Below are 16,811 nucleotides of genomic sequence, written 5' to 3' on the forward strand. Positions count from 1 at the left end.
TCTTTTCAATTTTCATAAGGTGAATAAATTTCATTAATTTCATTTATACAGATTTAGGGACATAGTGATACTTCCCACCCTACCATCCCTCCTGCCCACACATCTACCAACCACCCCTACTCTTCCTTCCTCTCTTAATTTTTACAATGATTAACTTTCAGTTTATTTTATACTTATAAGATTAATCCTACAGTAAGTAAAGAGTTCAACAAATAGTAAGAAGAAAAAAACACAAAACACTGTTCCTCAACAGTTTCCTTCTGCATCTTAATATCATTCTTTCAGAATCAGTTAACAACAACACAAAATTCTGAAGAGCTTAACTGACTCCAGCACATATAAAGTAGTTTTAAGTACATGCATGTTACATACTATGACTCCATAAGCACCTTGCCTTGAGTTGGAATCTCAGTGCCAGCTTCACCAGACTGAAGTGCTGTAAGGCAGAGAGCTCAGAAAAACTGCTCAATAAATGTTTGTGGAACTGCACTGATAAAACTGCACATAATTGGAAAGCTCCTCCATTGCTGATTATTTAAACAAGTACATAGATCTATTTCATCTTTGTAAGATTCAGATGTAACTACTGAAGAAAGTAGTTTGTGGATCAAATTTCTTTCAGGTCTTCTTTTTCACAGAAAATGAACATTCTTTTTGTTTGAATTAAATTACCAGTATATTCTTTTTGTTCTTCTTCTTCTTTTTTTTTTTTTTTTTTTTTTTTTTTGGACAGGCAGATTTAGACAGTGAGAGAGAGAGAGACAGAGAGAAAGGTCTTTCCTCCGTTGGTTCAACCCCCAAATGGCCGAAGCCAGGAGCCAGGTGCTTCCTCCTGGTCTCCCATGGGGTGCAGGGCCCAAGCCCTTGGGCCATCCTCCACTGCCTTCCTGGGCCACAGCAGAGAGCTGGAATGGAAGAGAAGCAACAGGGACAGAATCCGGCGCCGCAACCGGGACTAGAACCCGGAGTGCTGGCGCCGCAGGAGGAGGATTAGCCAAGTGAGCCGTGGCACTGGCCATGTTCTTTTCTATAACTATGGGCACATTGCTTTAGAAGTGAGTTTGCTGTCCCTTTAAACATGACATTCACTGAATATTTTTCAGCATTCATTTTGAGAAATATCTGAGAACTGCTAACAAAAATGTACAAAATATTTTTAAAATCTATAGAGCATCTTTGAATAAGGGAGTCCGTTTGATCTAGACCTTACCAGCAGGAAGCTCTTCCCTAAAGAAGGAAAACCAGCTGTTTGTTAAGTGTAACTTCTTAGAAACTTTTACTGTGAAACTGGAAAATATTAGTTAATTGTTTTCTATACACCAATGTTCACAGGCAGAAATAAAACAGTTCTTGTTTGAGAGCTTAACCTAGAGTAAAAGTTAATTTGAAAAGCAATTCTCAGGGCAGGTACTGTGGTGTTGTGGGTTAAGCCGCTGCCTGCAGTGCTGGCATCCCATATGGGCACCGGTTTAAGTCCCAGCTGTTCCACTTTCAATTCAGCTCCCTGATAAAGTGCCTAAAAAAGCAGTGGAAGATGGCCCAAGTGCTTGGGCCCCTGCCCTCCACATGGGAGACCTGGATGAATCTCCTGGCTCCTGGCTACAGTATGGCTCAGCCCTGGCTGTTGCGGCCATTTGGGGAGTGAACCAGCAGATGGAAGACTTCTCTTTGACTCTGCCTCTTCCTCTCCTTCTCTGTAACTCTGCCTTTCAAATAAATACATCTTAAAAAAATAAAAATAAAAAAGCAATTATCTATCAAGTTTGAAAAAAGTATATTTGAAAGGAAGGCTTAAAATTCAGAATTATTTCAGCTCTTCTTTTACTAAAAGTTTTAAAAATTTTCTTTGAACTCAACTGAGATGTTTTAAAATAATTTAAAATCCCAAATCAAGTTTTTCTCTGCACTTAGAAACACATTACTTATCAACTTGTATTTAGGTACACCTTCTATCTCTAAGTGGATAACAATTTCTTGTTTCTTCATGTGAAATGCAACAAACAGAATTCTATCAAAAAGAACTGGGGGTCCAGTACTGTGGTGTAATGGGTAAAGCTTGCAATACCAGAACTCCACATGGGTGCCAGTTCTTGTCCTCGCTGCCCCACTTTTGATCCAGCTCTCTGCTAATGGCTTGGGAAAGCAGAGGAAGATGGCCTAAGTACCTGGGCCCCTACCACATACATGGGAGTCCTGGATAAAGCTCCTGGCTTCAGTCTGGTTTACCTCTGGCCGTTGTGGCCACTTGGAGAGCCAACCAGCACGTGAAGACCTCTCTCTCTGTGTTCCTCCCTCTAACTCTGCTTAGCTGATACATAAATATTAAAAAAAAAAAAAAAGGTAAGAACTGGAATCTCAGGAGGTTTGCCTCCAAATGGAGAGACGTGTTCACGTGTGGAACAGCTGTGGGCTGCAGGCTCCAACTTCTGATCTGTGAGTCCAGACTCTAACCCTCCCCAACTGACAGAACTATCACCCCTATTCATCTCCTGATGCCTTCTCCAGTGAGGGATAAGGAACTGAAAGACAACAGAGGCTGGAGCTCAGCGATGTGATGGTAAGACACTGTCAAAGCTGGAGGAAGACGACAATCAGGAGAATGGCTGTGTCATGCAGGACCTGATTTCTGGACCCACGTTCTGTCATGCTTCAAACCACCTTTCCAAAAGGAAGAAAGTACCTAGCAGAGGATGGTCCAAAGGCCACACCCTGCAATTGAACTTTCTTCTAACCATCTCAACAGTACATGGAATGGAATGCGCGGGGTAGATTCCTCAAAGTTCTCTACTTCTAACCTTTTCTTCATTTACTAGAGTGTAGGATGTCAGCCATACCTCGTTAAGAGTCCTGATCAGTGGAGTGGGACTTTTATTGGTTAGAAAATGAAACAGGGTCGCACAGTAGCAACCCTGGGTTTGTACAATGACAACCGTAGAAATCCACTTACAAATGCCATACAGTAAGGTGTTTTGAGCAAAGTGGCTGTAACATATTTGTATTTGGAGGAACCTTAATTGGAAAATTTGAAATTCTCTCTTCGACATTTTTAACTTATAACCAAGTGGCTTGAACTCAGCAAGATCTGTTGAAGATAACGGTGATTATTTAACAGCATGTAGAACCAGTACCTCTTATGTGTTCCTCATGGACACAGGACTTCCCAGATGCCTCTGCTTCTGACCTCCAGATCAGGCTGCCTGATGGCTGTACCTTACTAGATCTGTCCAGGATCCCAAGGACGTGGCGACCAATAGTTTCTTCAACGGCTGCTGTTGTCTTTACAACTTCCAAGAGGATCTTGAGAAGTCTATTATTAGCTTTCTGGAGCGCATACCTGCATATATAAATATTTATTAAAATTATTAATCTTTTAAAAGCAAACATTTTGCTTATATCCTACAAAAAATACACTGCAAAGTATTTGATTTGAAAAATATCCTATGTCCTCCCTAACTAGATAACATGCAATAGCACCTACAATGATGAGCTTGTTTGTGATTTATTAACATGATTGATCCTGAAAAATTTTAGCCAGTTTAACAGCAACATTTTTAAAAAAATATGTAGATTTTATTGACTTGAAATAAGTTAAATAACTAAAATTTTAAGATAGTAAGCAGAGTAGAAAAATTTTTAAGCAGACACAAAATTTAAGTCTTAAAAAGTATGAAAGTACCCAAACACACTAAGTTACTAAGTTGGTTATTCATTTATATATTTTTTACAATCAATCTTTTCATCTGTCAAGCAAATTACTTAAAAATATAATATAAAAATCTCAGCAGGAAAAAAATTGTGGTGGTATTATCTGCAACTTAATGGTGATAAACTAGATGTTCAAATTACAAAAAGTTAATAGGCACAGGACTGTTTTTTAAAAGGTCCTTAGTGAAATTTCAGTTTCTGCTTCCAAACATCTCAGGCCGTTTTTTATTTCATTTGCTCCAGAGAGAAATCTTGTTACACATCCTACATTCATTCCAGCCAGTAGAAAGAACCTATTTTCAACTACACAGAATTAATGGTATGCCTTTTTCTCAAAATACGTTTTTACTTTTTTAAAAAAGTCAGAAAGTACTGCTAACCATCTACCTAAACATCTAGCACTCAGAAGTAATCATCACTAATAGAGATTTTAAAATCTCTATTTATGGACTCCCCCACAATACATGTGTATTTATATGTATATGTTTATGTATATAAATTTTCTTAAAAGGATCATCCTGGACAAGATGTTTTTATAAGCTTTCTTTTTTGTTTAATATGAACATTTTTCCATGTCAAGAAATGTACTTCCATCATTGATTAGCCAGAAGATTACCTTATTACTTTTCTGAATAACTAAACAACTCTCTCATTCTCATAGCTGAATCTGACAGTGGCACCAGAGTGGCAAACAATAAATGTAGACAAAATCAGAGACTTTCTTTGTGAAGGTCCCCTGACTTAAGACAGTTTTATCACTCAGATTCACAATGGAGGAGGTTACCAACAGCTGGGTTAAAAGATATGTTTCACAGGCATATGACAAATCTATCTATTTTAAGACAAGGTAATAAAAGAAGTAGTTTTCCCGTAAGTATTTGTCAAGTGGAAGAGACAATTCTATTTTTGTACCTAGATCAAGTTCTCTGCTTATATAATCAAGAATATTAAAAATAAAACTCAAAAACTAAGTAGGAAGTCAAGGGTTTAATTTCATTAACTTTTTCTGAGGATCTGTTCAAGTCCCAAACCTCAGGATTAGGATAATGTGAAAATATTTCTATTTAAGATAAATGATTAATACAATGGTAAAAAAAATACTCATTTTATAAGCACTCACAATAAAAATTCCTAAAAATCAAATACTACATAATTTAAAAATATACCAATTAGAGATAAATAATATAAAATAAACAAGGTGTTTATTTTATATTGCTATGGTTAACACTAGTTTTCATACACTGTCTTTCTTGTTTGAGCTCCATACTGACTGCGTTCCATACTGATGATCCAATGGGGAAGCCAAAATCTTAGGGGCCAAATTCCTCCATGCAAGCTGAGGAAGGGGGTTAGGAGGACACAAAGGGTGGACAGTCACAGAAATTGGAAAAGGAGGAGATTAAGTTAGTAGATATTAGTTTTAACTTAAAAAATTTTCATTTGAACAAAACAAATTTTCAAATATTGTGCTTAGAAAGTCCTTAGTATTAATGAGGGACATTTATTTGCATTTAGTATTTTATAATTTTCTATTAACCTCTACAAAATTAAGCAAAGTTCTGTAGAGACTTGGTGATTAATTCATTCCTCTATAAAAATGTGATATGGATTAAAAGTTCTCATGTGTTATGCCATAAGTATATGAAAGAAGCTAAATGTGGATTATGTACACATATATGAATATTTCTCAGTGTAAACAAGCCAGGGCATAGCTTACACTGAATGCATGTCTACACAGTGGGAACAAAGTGTGAAAAAGAGGAAGAGAGTTCACAAACATAAATATTTTTTAGGACACAAAATGATATGCAAGAGGAATAAAATTAATCATGATTTCATATCCATAAATACCTTAACATTTAGAGTTAAGTATACAATTACTATCTAATGAAAAATTGCATAGTATATAAAATATCCTTTAAAATGTACAATAAAAATTGAAAATTTTTGACATTTTACACATATACAAATAAGAATATGATGGTTTTTATGACGAAGTACAAATGTACAGGACAAAAAGATTAGTATCTTAAAACAATCATTTTAATTCACTTTGCAGTGAGAAAGTATACACTTTGCTTACCTTTCATTGGACAGAATATCAGCAGGAACATCTTCAGGTTTTCTGTCCAATTCCTTTTCTTTAAATGTCTGCTCCTCAACTTCCCCATGGTTTTCATTTCCATTCTGGCGAAGTTTGTTTAATGGCAGGGAGGACAAGACAGAAAGAAAGCCTGTCATCTGGGAATTAGCAGTCGCCCTCTCTACTGGTCTGAGGTGAAACACACAAACACTGCCTGAATTAATGTTTACCTACATTTTATCAGGAGATTAGCATTATCAAAAAAGATAAAACATTCTAGTACAGAAATAAAAAAAAAACTTACAAGGGGTTCAAAGTAATGCATGCCATCCTGTGCAATAAAGTTCGTTAGGTTGCTTCTTGATGAAGCAATACTTGCTATAGCAATGCCAGATTCAAATTACCTTACAGAGAATGTAAGGCATTTTAACCCCACCTACCTTGCATGTAAGCAATCACAAATAGGTTAAAGCTTAATACCTACAAAATATACATCTCACACCAAGAACAAAGACAGACAAATCCTACTGCATTGCTGCTCCATTGCTCCTAGGTGGGCCCGAGTCCATACTACCTGTGTTTGCGTACTGCAGCTGCGCAGCTCACAGCACAGCTTCTCTCTTCCAGCTAAAGACAGCTGCTTTAGCGCTTCCAGCTCCTCTAAAAGCACCCTCTCTCTCTCTGAAACCAGGTTTTCATTATCTATTGAGGATCTCTAAATGAGAAAAAAGGTCATGAGAGAATATTGTTTGCGACAGAGGAAAAGAGCAGAAATATTAAGCAGATTTCTTTTAACCCCTTGTGACCAACGGGCCCTGGTGCTACTGATGATTCATATCCACAATAAGGGGTTAAAAGGCATATACAAAGTTCAATGCAAAATTGGAAACTGTAGAAAACAACTAATGAAGTTTAAATACGTAGGAATTTGTATAGTTCAATTAGTATTTTTAAGTCAATTTTGCATTGAAAATTCAGAAATCTGAATTCACAAAATACAATGAAGAAAAGCAAAACTAATTTTTCCAAAATATGCTTTAGGCTCAAATCTCAATTTTCCTATTACTTTACATTTGAAAGGTGTTAAGGATTTTGTTCTTCCTATCTCTCCTTTTTGCTTTAGTTTTCCTAATTCAAAAATTTGGTTTTCTAAGAATTTTTACATAAATCTCTTTGCTTTTCTGCAATGATTTTGTGAGTATATTTTATTCAGCAATTAACAAGAACCCAGCTCCCAAATACCAAGGAGTATTTAATTTTAGTCAAGAAAGGGATAAGAACGTTATAAAAATTTGCATTTCTCAAATCAAGAAGAGATGTTTCCCTAGAAAAAGTTCGAGAAACATACCACTTCAGAAGATTTCCATGATGATTAAAAGAAATGATTACAGATAGATAAAGGTAAACCTTGGAGATGCTAATTTGTGGGCTCCAAGAACTACAAATATGGGAAAATTGAATGACAGTGACTACATGCTTGAGCACTTCAGCACTAAGGATTTCCAAAGTGCCAAAGTGATTTTGCTGTATATGGTCAACAAAATGACTTAAAAGAAAAACATTAACACTGTGGTCACTTTTCTACATGACAAGGACCTAACAAGATCTAATGCCATTCGATCTGGAGGGATGTGTTCTTCTTGTTAAATATTTGTATTTGAAATAGTTTTGACTTTTCAAAATAGGTTACACAAAAATTACCATCATTTTGACTGGGAGAAGAGAGACTTTAAGTGCCGTACCTGGGATAACTGTCTGTTAAGTCTCTTAATTTCCTCCTGAAGCTGTTCCTGGTCTTCCCGCTGCCTCTCCAACTGTCGCATGTGTGCCTGCCTTAACAGCTCCATTGCCTGCTGATGTTCTTGGTACTGTCGTACAAGTTCCTGTCTCATATCTTCCAACTGTTCTTCATTCAGCATCAGCTGTCTAGAAGCCTCCATGTTTGATACCAAAATCTCATCATGAATCTTTAATAGTAAAATAAGTAAATAAATCCCAACTTAATATATTTTGTGGAAATCTGTCACCACTGATATATAAAAGCAGTTCTATTAACTTCATAAAGCACCTGATTTTTTATCTTTATTATTATTAAAAAGCAGCCATTTGGGGGGTGAACCAACGGAAAAGGAATACCTTTCTATCTGTCTCTCTCTCACTGTCTTAACTCTGTCAAAAAAATTAAATTAAAAAATAACTTTTTTAAAAAGAGATTTTTTTCAGGCTAGTGCTATGGCACAGTAAGTAGATTAAGCATCCACCTGCAGTGCCGGCAACCCATTTGGGCACTGGTTTGAGTCCCAGCTGCTCTACTTCCAATCCAGCTCCCTGCTGATGGCCTGGGAAAGCAATAGAAGATGGCCCAAGTGCTTGGGTCCCTGCACCTGCAGGGGACCCCAAAGAAGCTCCTGGCTCCTGGCTTGAGGCCATCTGGGGAATAAACCAGTGGATGGAAGACCTCTCTCAGTCTGTAACTTTGCCTCTCAAGTAAATAAATCTTAAAAATTTTTTTCTTGATACAAATGCCAAATAATATGAACTTGGTTTATTATCATTACATACATTACTTTCCAGAAGCAAAATAGCTGTGTATCAGCTAGTTTCACTAACAGTCTCATTCTAGGGGAGGAGAAGAAAGATGCTCAAGATTCCTTCAAATTACTAACGGAGCTTTACCTCCACAACTTCTCTTGACATTTTAAGATGGGGGTACTGACATCAATGAAGTATTTATTTTAAAATTAAATTTATGAGACATGAGAAACTATGACTATTTTATTTATATTATATGGTGATTATCACAGTACTACAGAGAACTTTTTGATAAGGAATACTTTTCAATATATTTTATTTGGAAATAAAATCTTTAAATTCTATGATTTCTATATTCTCACACCCATAAGTCTAGTGTGGGTTTGATGAGAAGTTATATTCCTGAAGAAATAGCTCAGACTGTAACCTGCCTTGTGGTATAGCAGGCAGAGCCACCGCCTACCATGCTGGCATCCCACATGGGCACCAGCTCGTGTCAAGGCTGTTCTATTTCTGATCCAGTTCTGTGTTAATATTAGGCCTTGGAAGGGTAGCAGAAAATGGACCAAGTGTTTGGGCCCCTTGCTGCTCATGTGGGAGACCCAGATGGAAGCCCCTGGATTTGATCTGGGCCAGCACTGGCTGTTGTGGCCATCTGGGGAGCAAACCAGCAGATGGAAGATGTCTCTCTCTCCCTCTAACACTGACTTTCAAAATAAACAAATAAATCTTAAAAAAAAAAGAAAGAATAAAAAATCCCGTATTACTTAAAAGAATCATTTTGCCTTGAACAGTTACTGGTAAATTAAAGAGCTTTTTGTGAATCCCTCTCAAGTTTTGCATTCCATAGAACTGAAAGTTTTATCTGCATATCTCTTAGAACATAACTTATCATGAACGTTAATATCTTTAATGAGTAAAAAAGAAAAATGAGAATTAGTATATAAATAGTATAAAAACTGTCTTATTAAACAGGTAGCTGTTTCCTTGTAATGTTACATTTAATGAAGCAGATCTTTCACTCATAGATACTGTCCATTAAAAGTATAAATAATTTCTACTGGTTCAAACAAAATTAACATAAGTATGACTCACAATAAGATTTTACCATGCACAATGTCTGTAACACAAACAAGAATACTTGTTTTATTTAATACTAAGTAACTTGTCTCTAATACTTTGCAACTAATAAAGCACATTACTAATGTGTATCATAAATTAAGACTGCAGTTGATACTTTCCTCCTTCAGGAAGCAGTATTACTAACATTTTTGCATTTAGAGTTTAAAAAGTCAAGAGGCGTACTTACAGATTCTCTGACTATAAATGTCCGATCTTTGGAGAACATTTCTTCTGAAATAGTCAGTTCACGGTCCTTTGATTCTAGTATATGAGCAAGGTCATCATTATTTGGTAACAGAACTTCTGCTCCATCTTCTCCTAACTCTTTACTAAGTGGTTTAAATTCTTCTTTAAATTTCACCTCCGTTCCCTCAAAACTCTGAAGATCGGCTTGACCCTTTGGTAATTTCATTTCATTAAAATGCTGTTCTTGCTGGCAGAGAGCATGTGATTGCTTTGATGACGCAGCATTTTCTTTTCTCTCAGATATTCTAGACAATTCAGTTTGTTGAGCAAATGCTATACTCATTGACACAATGACCTAAATAAGTAAAGCAAACAAAAAAGGATTGCATTATAAATACCAGCAAGAATTTAAAAAGTTATTCCCTAAAATTTTATGAAATAGAAAAAAACATGGCATCATAGTTTTAAACAAAGAGAGATGCTATGATAGATAAAGCGACTATTTTGCAATGACTCTAATGTCATTTATTTTTTACTGGCTGCTTTGTAAATAAAAAGTACATTTTTTCTTGTTATAATAGAAAAAAATTTCAGTATGAAAATTAGAAAACGAAAATTTTGTTTCGCTCTTCCAAGAAAAGTCACTATAAACACTTTAGCAAACACTTTTCCAAACCTTTCTCTTCTTTACTAATATGAGGGTTCTTCAAAGACATCCATGGAAAATTATAAAAAAAAAATTATACATAAATTTCAAAAAAATTTTTTAAATATCAATTTTTTGAAAGGCAGAGTTACAGACAGAGAGAAAGAAAAGGAGACAGAGAGAGAGCGTGTGCTTCCATCCACTGGTTCACTCGTTAAATGGTGGCAATGGCCAGAGCTGGGTCAATCCCATGCCAGGAGCCAGGAGCCTCTTCTGGGTCTCCTACATGGGTGCAGGGGCCCAAGTACTGGGGCCATCTTTTAACACTTTTCCAAGTGCATTAGCAGGGAGTTAGATAGGAAGTGGAGCAGCCGGGTCTCGAACTGGTGCCCCTGTGAGATGCTGGTACTACAAGCCACAGCTTAACCTATTGTACCACAGCACTGGCCCCAGATTTTAAAGATTTTTGTCACCAAAATAAACTTGTACTGACCTGTTAAAATATATTGCATGGGATTCTAGTTCCAGGCACTAAGAAGGATAAGGCATTAGTTGGAAAAAAGCCTGTATCAGAGTAACATGAATTTTGCTGCAAATAAAGAACAAATGTCAGGGCTGGCACTGCAGGATAGTAGGTTAAGCAGCCATCTGTGGTGCTGGCATCACATATGGGTGTGGGTTTGTGTCCCGGCTGCTTCACTTCCTATCCAGCTCCCTGCTAATGCTCCTGGGAAAGCAGCAGAAGACGGCCCAAGTGCTTGGGCCTCTGGACCCCCATGGGAAACCTGCAGGAAGCTCCTGGCTCCTGGCTTCGGATCAGCCTTGCTCTGGCTGTTGTGGCCATTTGGGAAGTGAACCGGCAGATGGAAGACCTTTCTGTCTCTCCCTCTGTATCTCTGCCTCTCAAATAAATAAATAAATGTAAAAAAAAAAAAGAATAAATATCAAACGTATGATGATGTTTGGGTGAAGAATAGTGAAATCATTAGTGTTTTATGAGAAGTTTATGGGAATAATGCTCCCCATGATCAGTTTACAAATGGGTAACTCAAATGAAGAAGAGACCAGACAATGTTGAAGATGAAGCCCACTGGAGCAGACCATCCACATCTATTTGTGAGGAAAGACTTCCATCTTGTTCATGCCATAACTGAAGAGGATCTATGACAAACAGCAGAAACTAAACACCACCACAGACTTCTCAACTGGTTCAGCTGACAATTCTGACTGAAAAATTAAAGCAAATCAGACTGGATTCGATGGGTGCCCAAACTGTTGTGGCCAGATGAGCTGCAGGCAAATCAGAGATTCTGACAAAAATGTTAAACAAGTGGGATCAAGAACCTAAAGAATGCTTTTTAAGAACTGTTAACAGGAGATGAAACAGGGCTTTACCAGTAGTTTCTTGAGGATAAAGCAGAATCAAATCAACGGCTACCAAAAGTAGAAGCAGTTCAGTCAAATAAAGGAAGACCGAGTCAAGAGCAAAGGTCCAGCTGGCGCCGCGGCTCACTAGGCTAATCCTCCGCCTGCGGAGCCGGCACACTGGGTTCTAGTCCCGGTCGCCCCTCTTCCAGGCCAGCTCTCTGCTGTGGCCAGGGAGTGCAGTGGAGGATGGTCCAAGTGCTTGGGCCCTGTACCCCATGGGAGACCAGGAGAAGCACCTGGCTCCTGCCTTTGGATCAGCGCGGTGCGCTGGCCGCAGTGCACAGGCCACGGCAGCCATTGGAGGGTGAACCAACGGCAAAAGGAAGACCTTTCTCTCTGTCTCTCTCTCTCACTGTCCACTCTGCCTGTCAAAAAAAAAAAAAAAAAAAAAAAAGAGCAAAGGTCAGGACAGCAGTTTTGGGGTGCTCAAGGTATTTCGCTTGCTGAGTTTCTGGAGGGCCAGGATGAGCACATCTGCCGACTGCTGAGTGTCTTCAGAGTCAGCCGGAAGCAGAAACATACTAGAGAAGACCCACCAGGGAGTCCTCACCACGCCAGTATTTCTGCTCATTCTTCTCATCAAACAAGGGCAATTTTGCAAATTCCAGTGGGAAATCATTAGGTATCCACTTCCCATGCTGATTTGGCTCCTTCTGATTATTTTTGTTCAATAATCTTAAAAAAAATCTCTTTAAAGGGCACGCATTGTTCTTCAGTTCATAATACAAAGAACTCCAAATTGACATGGATAAATTCCCAGGACTCAATACTTTATGAATGGACTGAATGACTGGTATCATCATTTATGCAAGAGTCTTGAACTTGATGGAGCTTATGTTGAGAAATAAAGTTTATATTTTTATCTTTTAATCCCATTTTTCTATAAACTTTCTGAAGTTCCCTCACATTTATGGACATGTTTTTTTTTTTTTTTTTTTAATAAAAATGTGATCATACATTAAATATCTTTTTAAATCTAGAAATACACTTTGGGGCTAGTGCTTTGGTGTAGTAGGCTAAGCCTCTGCCCAGGGTGCTGGTATCCAATTAGGGCACCAGTTTGTGTCCCAGCTGCTCCTCTTCTGATCCAGCTCCCTGCTATGGCCTGGGACAGCAGTGGAAGATGGCCCAAGTCCTTGGGCACCTTGCACTCATGTGGGAGACCTGGAAAAAGCTCCTAGCTCCGGGCTTTGAATCAGCTCAGCTCCCACCATTCCAGTCATTTGGGGAGTGAAACAGTGGATGAAAGACCTCTCTCTCTCTGTTTCCCTCTGTCTGTAACTCTACCTCTCAAATAAATAAATAAATAAATAAAATCTTAAAAAAAATACATCTTTAGGCCAGTGCTGCAGCTCAATAGGCTAATCCTCCGCCTGCGGTGCCGGTACCCCGTGTTCTAGTCCCGGTCAGAGCACTGGATTCTGTCCCAGTTGCCCCTCTTCCAGGCCAGCTCTCTGCTGTGGCCCGGGAGTGCAGTGGAGGATGGCCCAAGTGCTTGGGCCCTGCACCCCATGGGAGACCAGGAGAAGCACCTGGCTCCTGGCTTTGGATCAGCATGGTGCACCTGCCGCAGCACGCTGGCCGCAGCAGCCATTGGGGGGTGAACCAACGGCAAAGGAAGACCTTCTCTCTCTCTCTCTCTCTCACTGTCCACTCTGTCAAAAAAAAAAAAAAAACTCTATATAATTTCCCGAGTGTTTAAAATTTCATTTTGGGGTTGGTGCTGTGGCACAGCGGGTTAAAGTCCCAGTCTGCAGTGTTGGCATCCCACATGGGCGCCGGCTGGAGTCCTGGCTGCTCCACTTCCGATCCAACTCTCTACTCTGGCCTGAGAAAGCAGTGGAAGATGGCCCAAGTCTTTGGGGCCCTGCACCCACGTGGGAGACCGAGAAGAAGCTGCTGGCTCCAGGCTTCCAACTGGCATAGCTCTGGCCATTGCAGCCATCTGGGGAGTGAATCAGCGGATGGAAGATCTACCCCCTCACCCCGCCTCTCTGCCTCTCTGTAACTCTGCCTTTCAAATAAATAAATCTTTTAAGAAAATAAAGATGTGGAAGTTTATTCCATCAGTTCTTTATTGCTGGACATGGACTAATTCTGTCCTTATACTATTTTAAACACCACTGTGACAAAAACTTTTTAATAATTGTATCATTATTCATATCCTTTATTATTTCCTCACAATAAATCCCTAGAAGTAGGATACTTGGTTTGTGTTATTTTGAACTATTGTATTATTTTGAACTATGACTATACACATTTCAATCTAATCCAATCCGACTTTCAGCTACAATTATGACCCTAAATCCCTGCTTATTCTAGTTCTTAGAAGTGCAGTTACTTTGAAATTTTGAATAGCAGACTCAGCTTTGACAAGTCCCTAAGCCTATGAGAACTAACTGTAGCAATAACTTCATTTCAAGGGCCATTTCCATAAAAAATTTGCAGGGAGTGAAGCCTTGTTGCTGTAAGTCAAGGAGAAAACATGCCTGGGGGTAGAAACCTTTGTGTCTACTGACCTTCGACCTTCTAATTTCCTTATTGGTTCAGGTCACATTATTAGATGTAAACCCAGAACAAAGCACATGTGGGGTTAGAAACTTGTGCCTGGTAACCTTTAGCCTTTCTGATTTCTTTAGTGTCCTAGGTAATGTAACTGTACTTAAAGTCCAAGATAAAGCGTATCTGGGATTAGAAACCTTTCTGTCTACTGAGCTTCCCTCACTGATCCAGATCATATACCTGGATGTCTGCTTTAATTTTCTGTCTTCAACCCAACTTGTCTATCTTGGGTACTGATTTCCATCTGATTCCCACTAGCCACCTTCCTTCCAGATGCCACATATTCCAGATTCTGAATGGAAAAGGTAACACCAATGAGAGCAAGAGAAACAACAGAAGCAGCAATTATGGAGCCCCAGTGCTATTTAATTCTCATTATACCTACAAGGTAAGTATTATTACTCCAATTTAACAGATGGGGAAACTAAGGAAGATATTACATTATTTGATTACAGAACACAAAGCAAATAAATTATGGAAGCAGGACTTTAAAATTCTGCACTCTTACCTAAACTCATCTTCTAAAATCTAACAATAAACTAATTCCTCCACATCTGAATGGATCTGCCGAGAAGTACAAAAGTACTTTGAAAAGTTTGTGGAAAATAGATTAAAAGGTAAGTTTATTTTGGTGCAAAAAAACAATCCTTGAAATCCATGCACAGGAGGTGTCTTCAAATCATTCACAGAAAATGCACACTATGAAAAAACTATATGTATATATTTCAAAATTTTTAGAGCAGAGATTTAACTCAAAGTACGTCTAAATATACAGCTAAAGCACCTTAAACACTATGCTCGTGTGTTAAACTGCTTCTGCCCCGACAATCCTGCTTCTACATCCCATCTACCAAATTGGACCTCATGGATGCCTAAAGGAGCTGAGACACAACTAAGGTTTGGTAACAAAATTCTGAACACAATTATCTGCAACATATGCCTATCACAGCAAAATGTAAAAATACGCAAATGAAAGAGTTAGTTAACTAGACCATACAACTTAGCAAACAATATCTTTAATCTTCTCTAACTGGTGGTCATAATCTTAAAACTAGCTTATGCTTTAATTTTCTGTCTTGAATATGATCTGCCTATTAATCTCTTCCTATTACGAATGCTATAAAGAAAAACAAAACAAAGGCTGAAAATATAAAAGGGGGGGGCTGGCACTGTGATGCAGCATGTGAAGCCACTGCTGTGACACCAGCATCCCACATCAGAATGTTGGTTTAAATCTGGCTGCTATACTTCTGATCCAGCTCCCTGTCAATGCACCTGGGAAAGCAGTGGAAGATCACCCAAGTACTTGGGTCCATGCCACCCACGTAGGAGACCAGGATGCAGTTCTTAGCTCCTGGCTCTGGCCTGGTCTAGCCTTGGCTGTTGTGGCTAGTTGAGAAGTGAATTAGTAGATACAAGATTCATCTTCCGAACCCCCTTGGGTGCTTTGACTTTCAAATAAGTATTTAAAAAAAACTGAAACTTGGGGCCGTCACTATTGCGCATCAGGTTAAAGCCCCAGCCTGCAGTTCCAGCATCCCTTATGGATGCCAGTTCAAGTCCTGGCTGCTCCACTTCTGATCCAGCTCTCTGCTATGGCCTGGGAAAGCAGTGGAAGATGGCCCAAGTCCTTGGGTTCTTGGACCCATGTGGGAGACCTGGAAGAAGCTCCTGGTTCCTGGCTTCGGATCGGCTCAGCTCTGGCTATTGTGGTCATCTGGGGAGTAAACCAGCAGATGGAAGATCTGTCTCTCGCTCTACTGCTCTCGCTTGCTAGCTCTCTCTGTTTCGTTCTTTCAAATAAATAAAATAAATCTTAAAAAAAAAAAAAAGTGAAGAGATATTTAGAACAGACTGAGACTGGTCCACCAATATCTAACCAAAGCTCTAGGATGATATAATAGAAAAACAGAAAGTAATTACTTCATGAAATAAAGGCTGAAAATATTTATAGAAGACTCCACATCTAAGATTCAAGAATATAAATGAATTATAAGGAGGACAATAGAATAGCAAAAATCAAAAAGATTTTAAATGTTTCCAAAGAAGAAACATGTATCACCTATGATCTGACAAGGACCTTCTCAGCAGAAGGAGGTGGAGCACAATAGAAGAACACAATGGAAGATTATCTTCCAAGTCCTGGTGTGACCACAGCTGATGCAAATGGTCGACACACTGTCCTTCATGACAAAGCAAATAAAAACAAACAAAAACAGAGCTTACTCCCCAACAGGTGGGTAGCAAGAGAGAGAAAAAGAAAAAATCCTAAAAGGAAAGCAAGCCTAAGATGCAAAAAGAATAAGGTCATTAAAACATTGTTTTATGAATATGTGGGTAAATCTAAATACTAACAGTATTAAGCAATATCTGAATTTAAATTGTGAAATAAGAAAACACAAGGCACCAGACTTGTGATTCCAGGCAGCATGAAGTAACAAGCACACTATGGCCTCTCTCTCCAAATAATTACAATTAAAAACTCTTAGCAAAACGTACAGCAACTACTGAGAACTCTGAAATGCCAGCAGAGGCAAGCCGACCGCA

At 38.6% G+C, this 16,811-nt stretch overlaps 1 protein-coding gene across 16 annotated transcripts in view; it reads right to left on the reverse strand.

Moving 5' to 3' along the window:
- AKAP9 (A-kinase anchoring protein 9) overlaps nucleotides 1–16,811 on the reverse strand; it is a 168,644-nt gene that overhangs the window by 67,318 nt on the left and 84,515 nt on the right. For 6 of the 16 annotated variants that reach the window (XR_016222257.1, NM_001082351.2, XM_089315001.1 and 3 more), the window contains 5 exons: nucleotides 9,630–9,983; nucleotides 7,531–7,755; nucleotides 6,363–6,503; nucleotides 5,789–5,892; nucleotides 3,129–3,334 (listed from right to left, as the gene is read on the reverse strand). Coding sequence is in view for 8 of the 16 variants with exons in the window: in NM_001082351.2 (NP_001075820.2) it covers nucleotides 3,129–3,334; nucleotides 5,789–5,892; nucleotides 6,363–6,503; nucleotides 7,531–7,755; nucleotides 9,630–9,983 (1,030 nt within the window). In the remaining 8 variants the exon portion in view is untranslated. Of the gene's footprint in view, nucleotides 1–3,128; nucleotides 3,335–5,788; nucleotides 5,893–6,092; nucleotides 6,504–7,530; nucleotides 7,756–9,629; nucleotides 9,984–16,811 lie in introns of those variants that run through there. The other 10 variants (NM_001375381.1, XM_051852745.3, XM_089315011.1 and 7 more) reach the window with 8 other exon arrangements.

The sequence above is a fragment of the Oryctolagus cuniculus genome, chromosome 16 (genome assembly GCF_051225735.1).
Source record: "Oryctolagus cuniculus isolate XC-2025 breed Fujian yellow rabbit chromosome 16, ASM5122573v1, whole genome shotgun sequence".
Classification (NCBI taxonomy): domain Eukaryota; kingdom Metazoa; phylum Chordata; class Mammalia; order Lagomorpha; family Leporidae; genus Oryctolagus; species Oryctolagus cuniculus.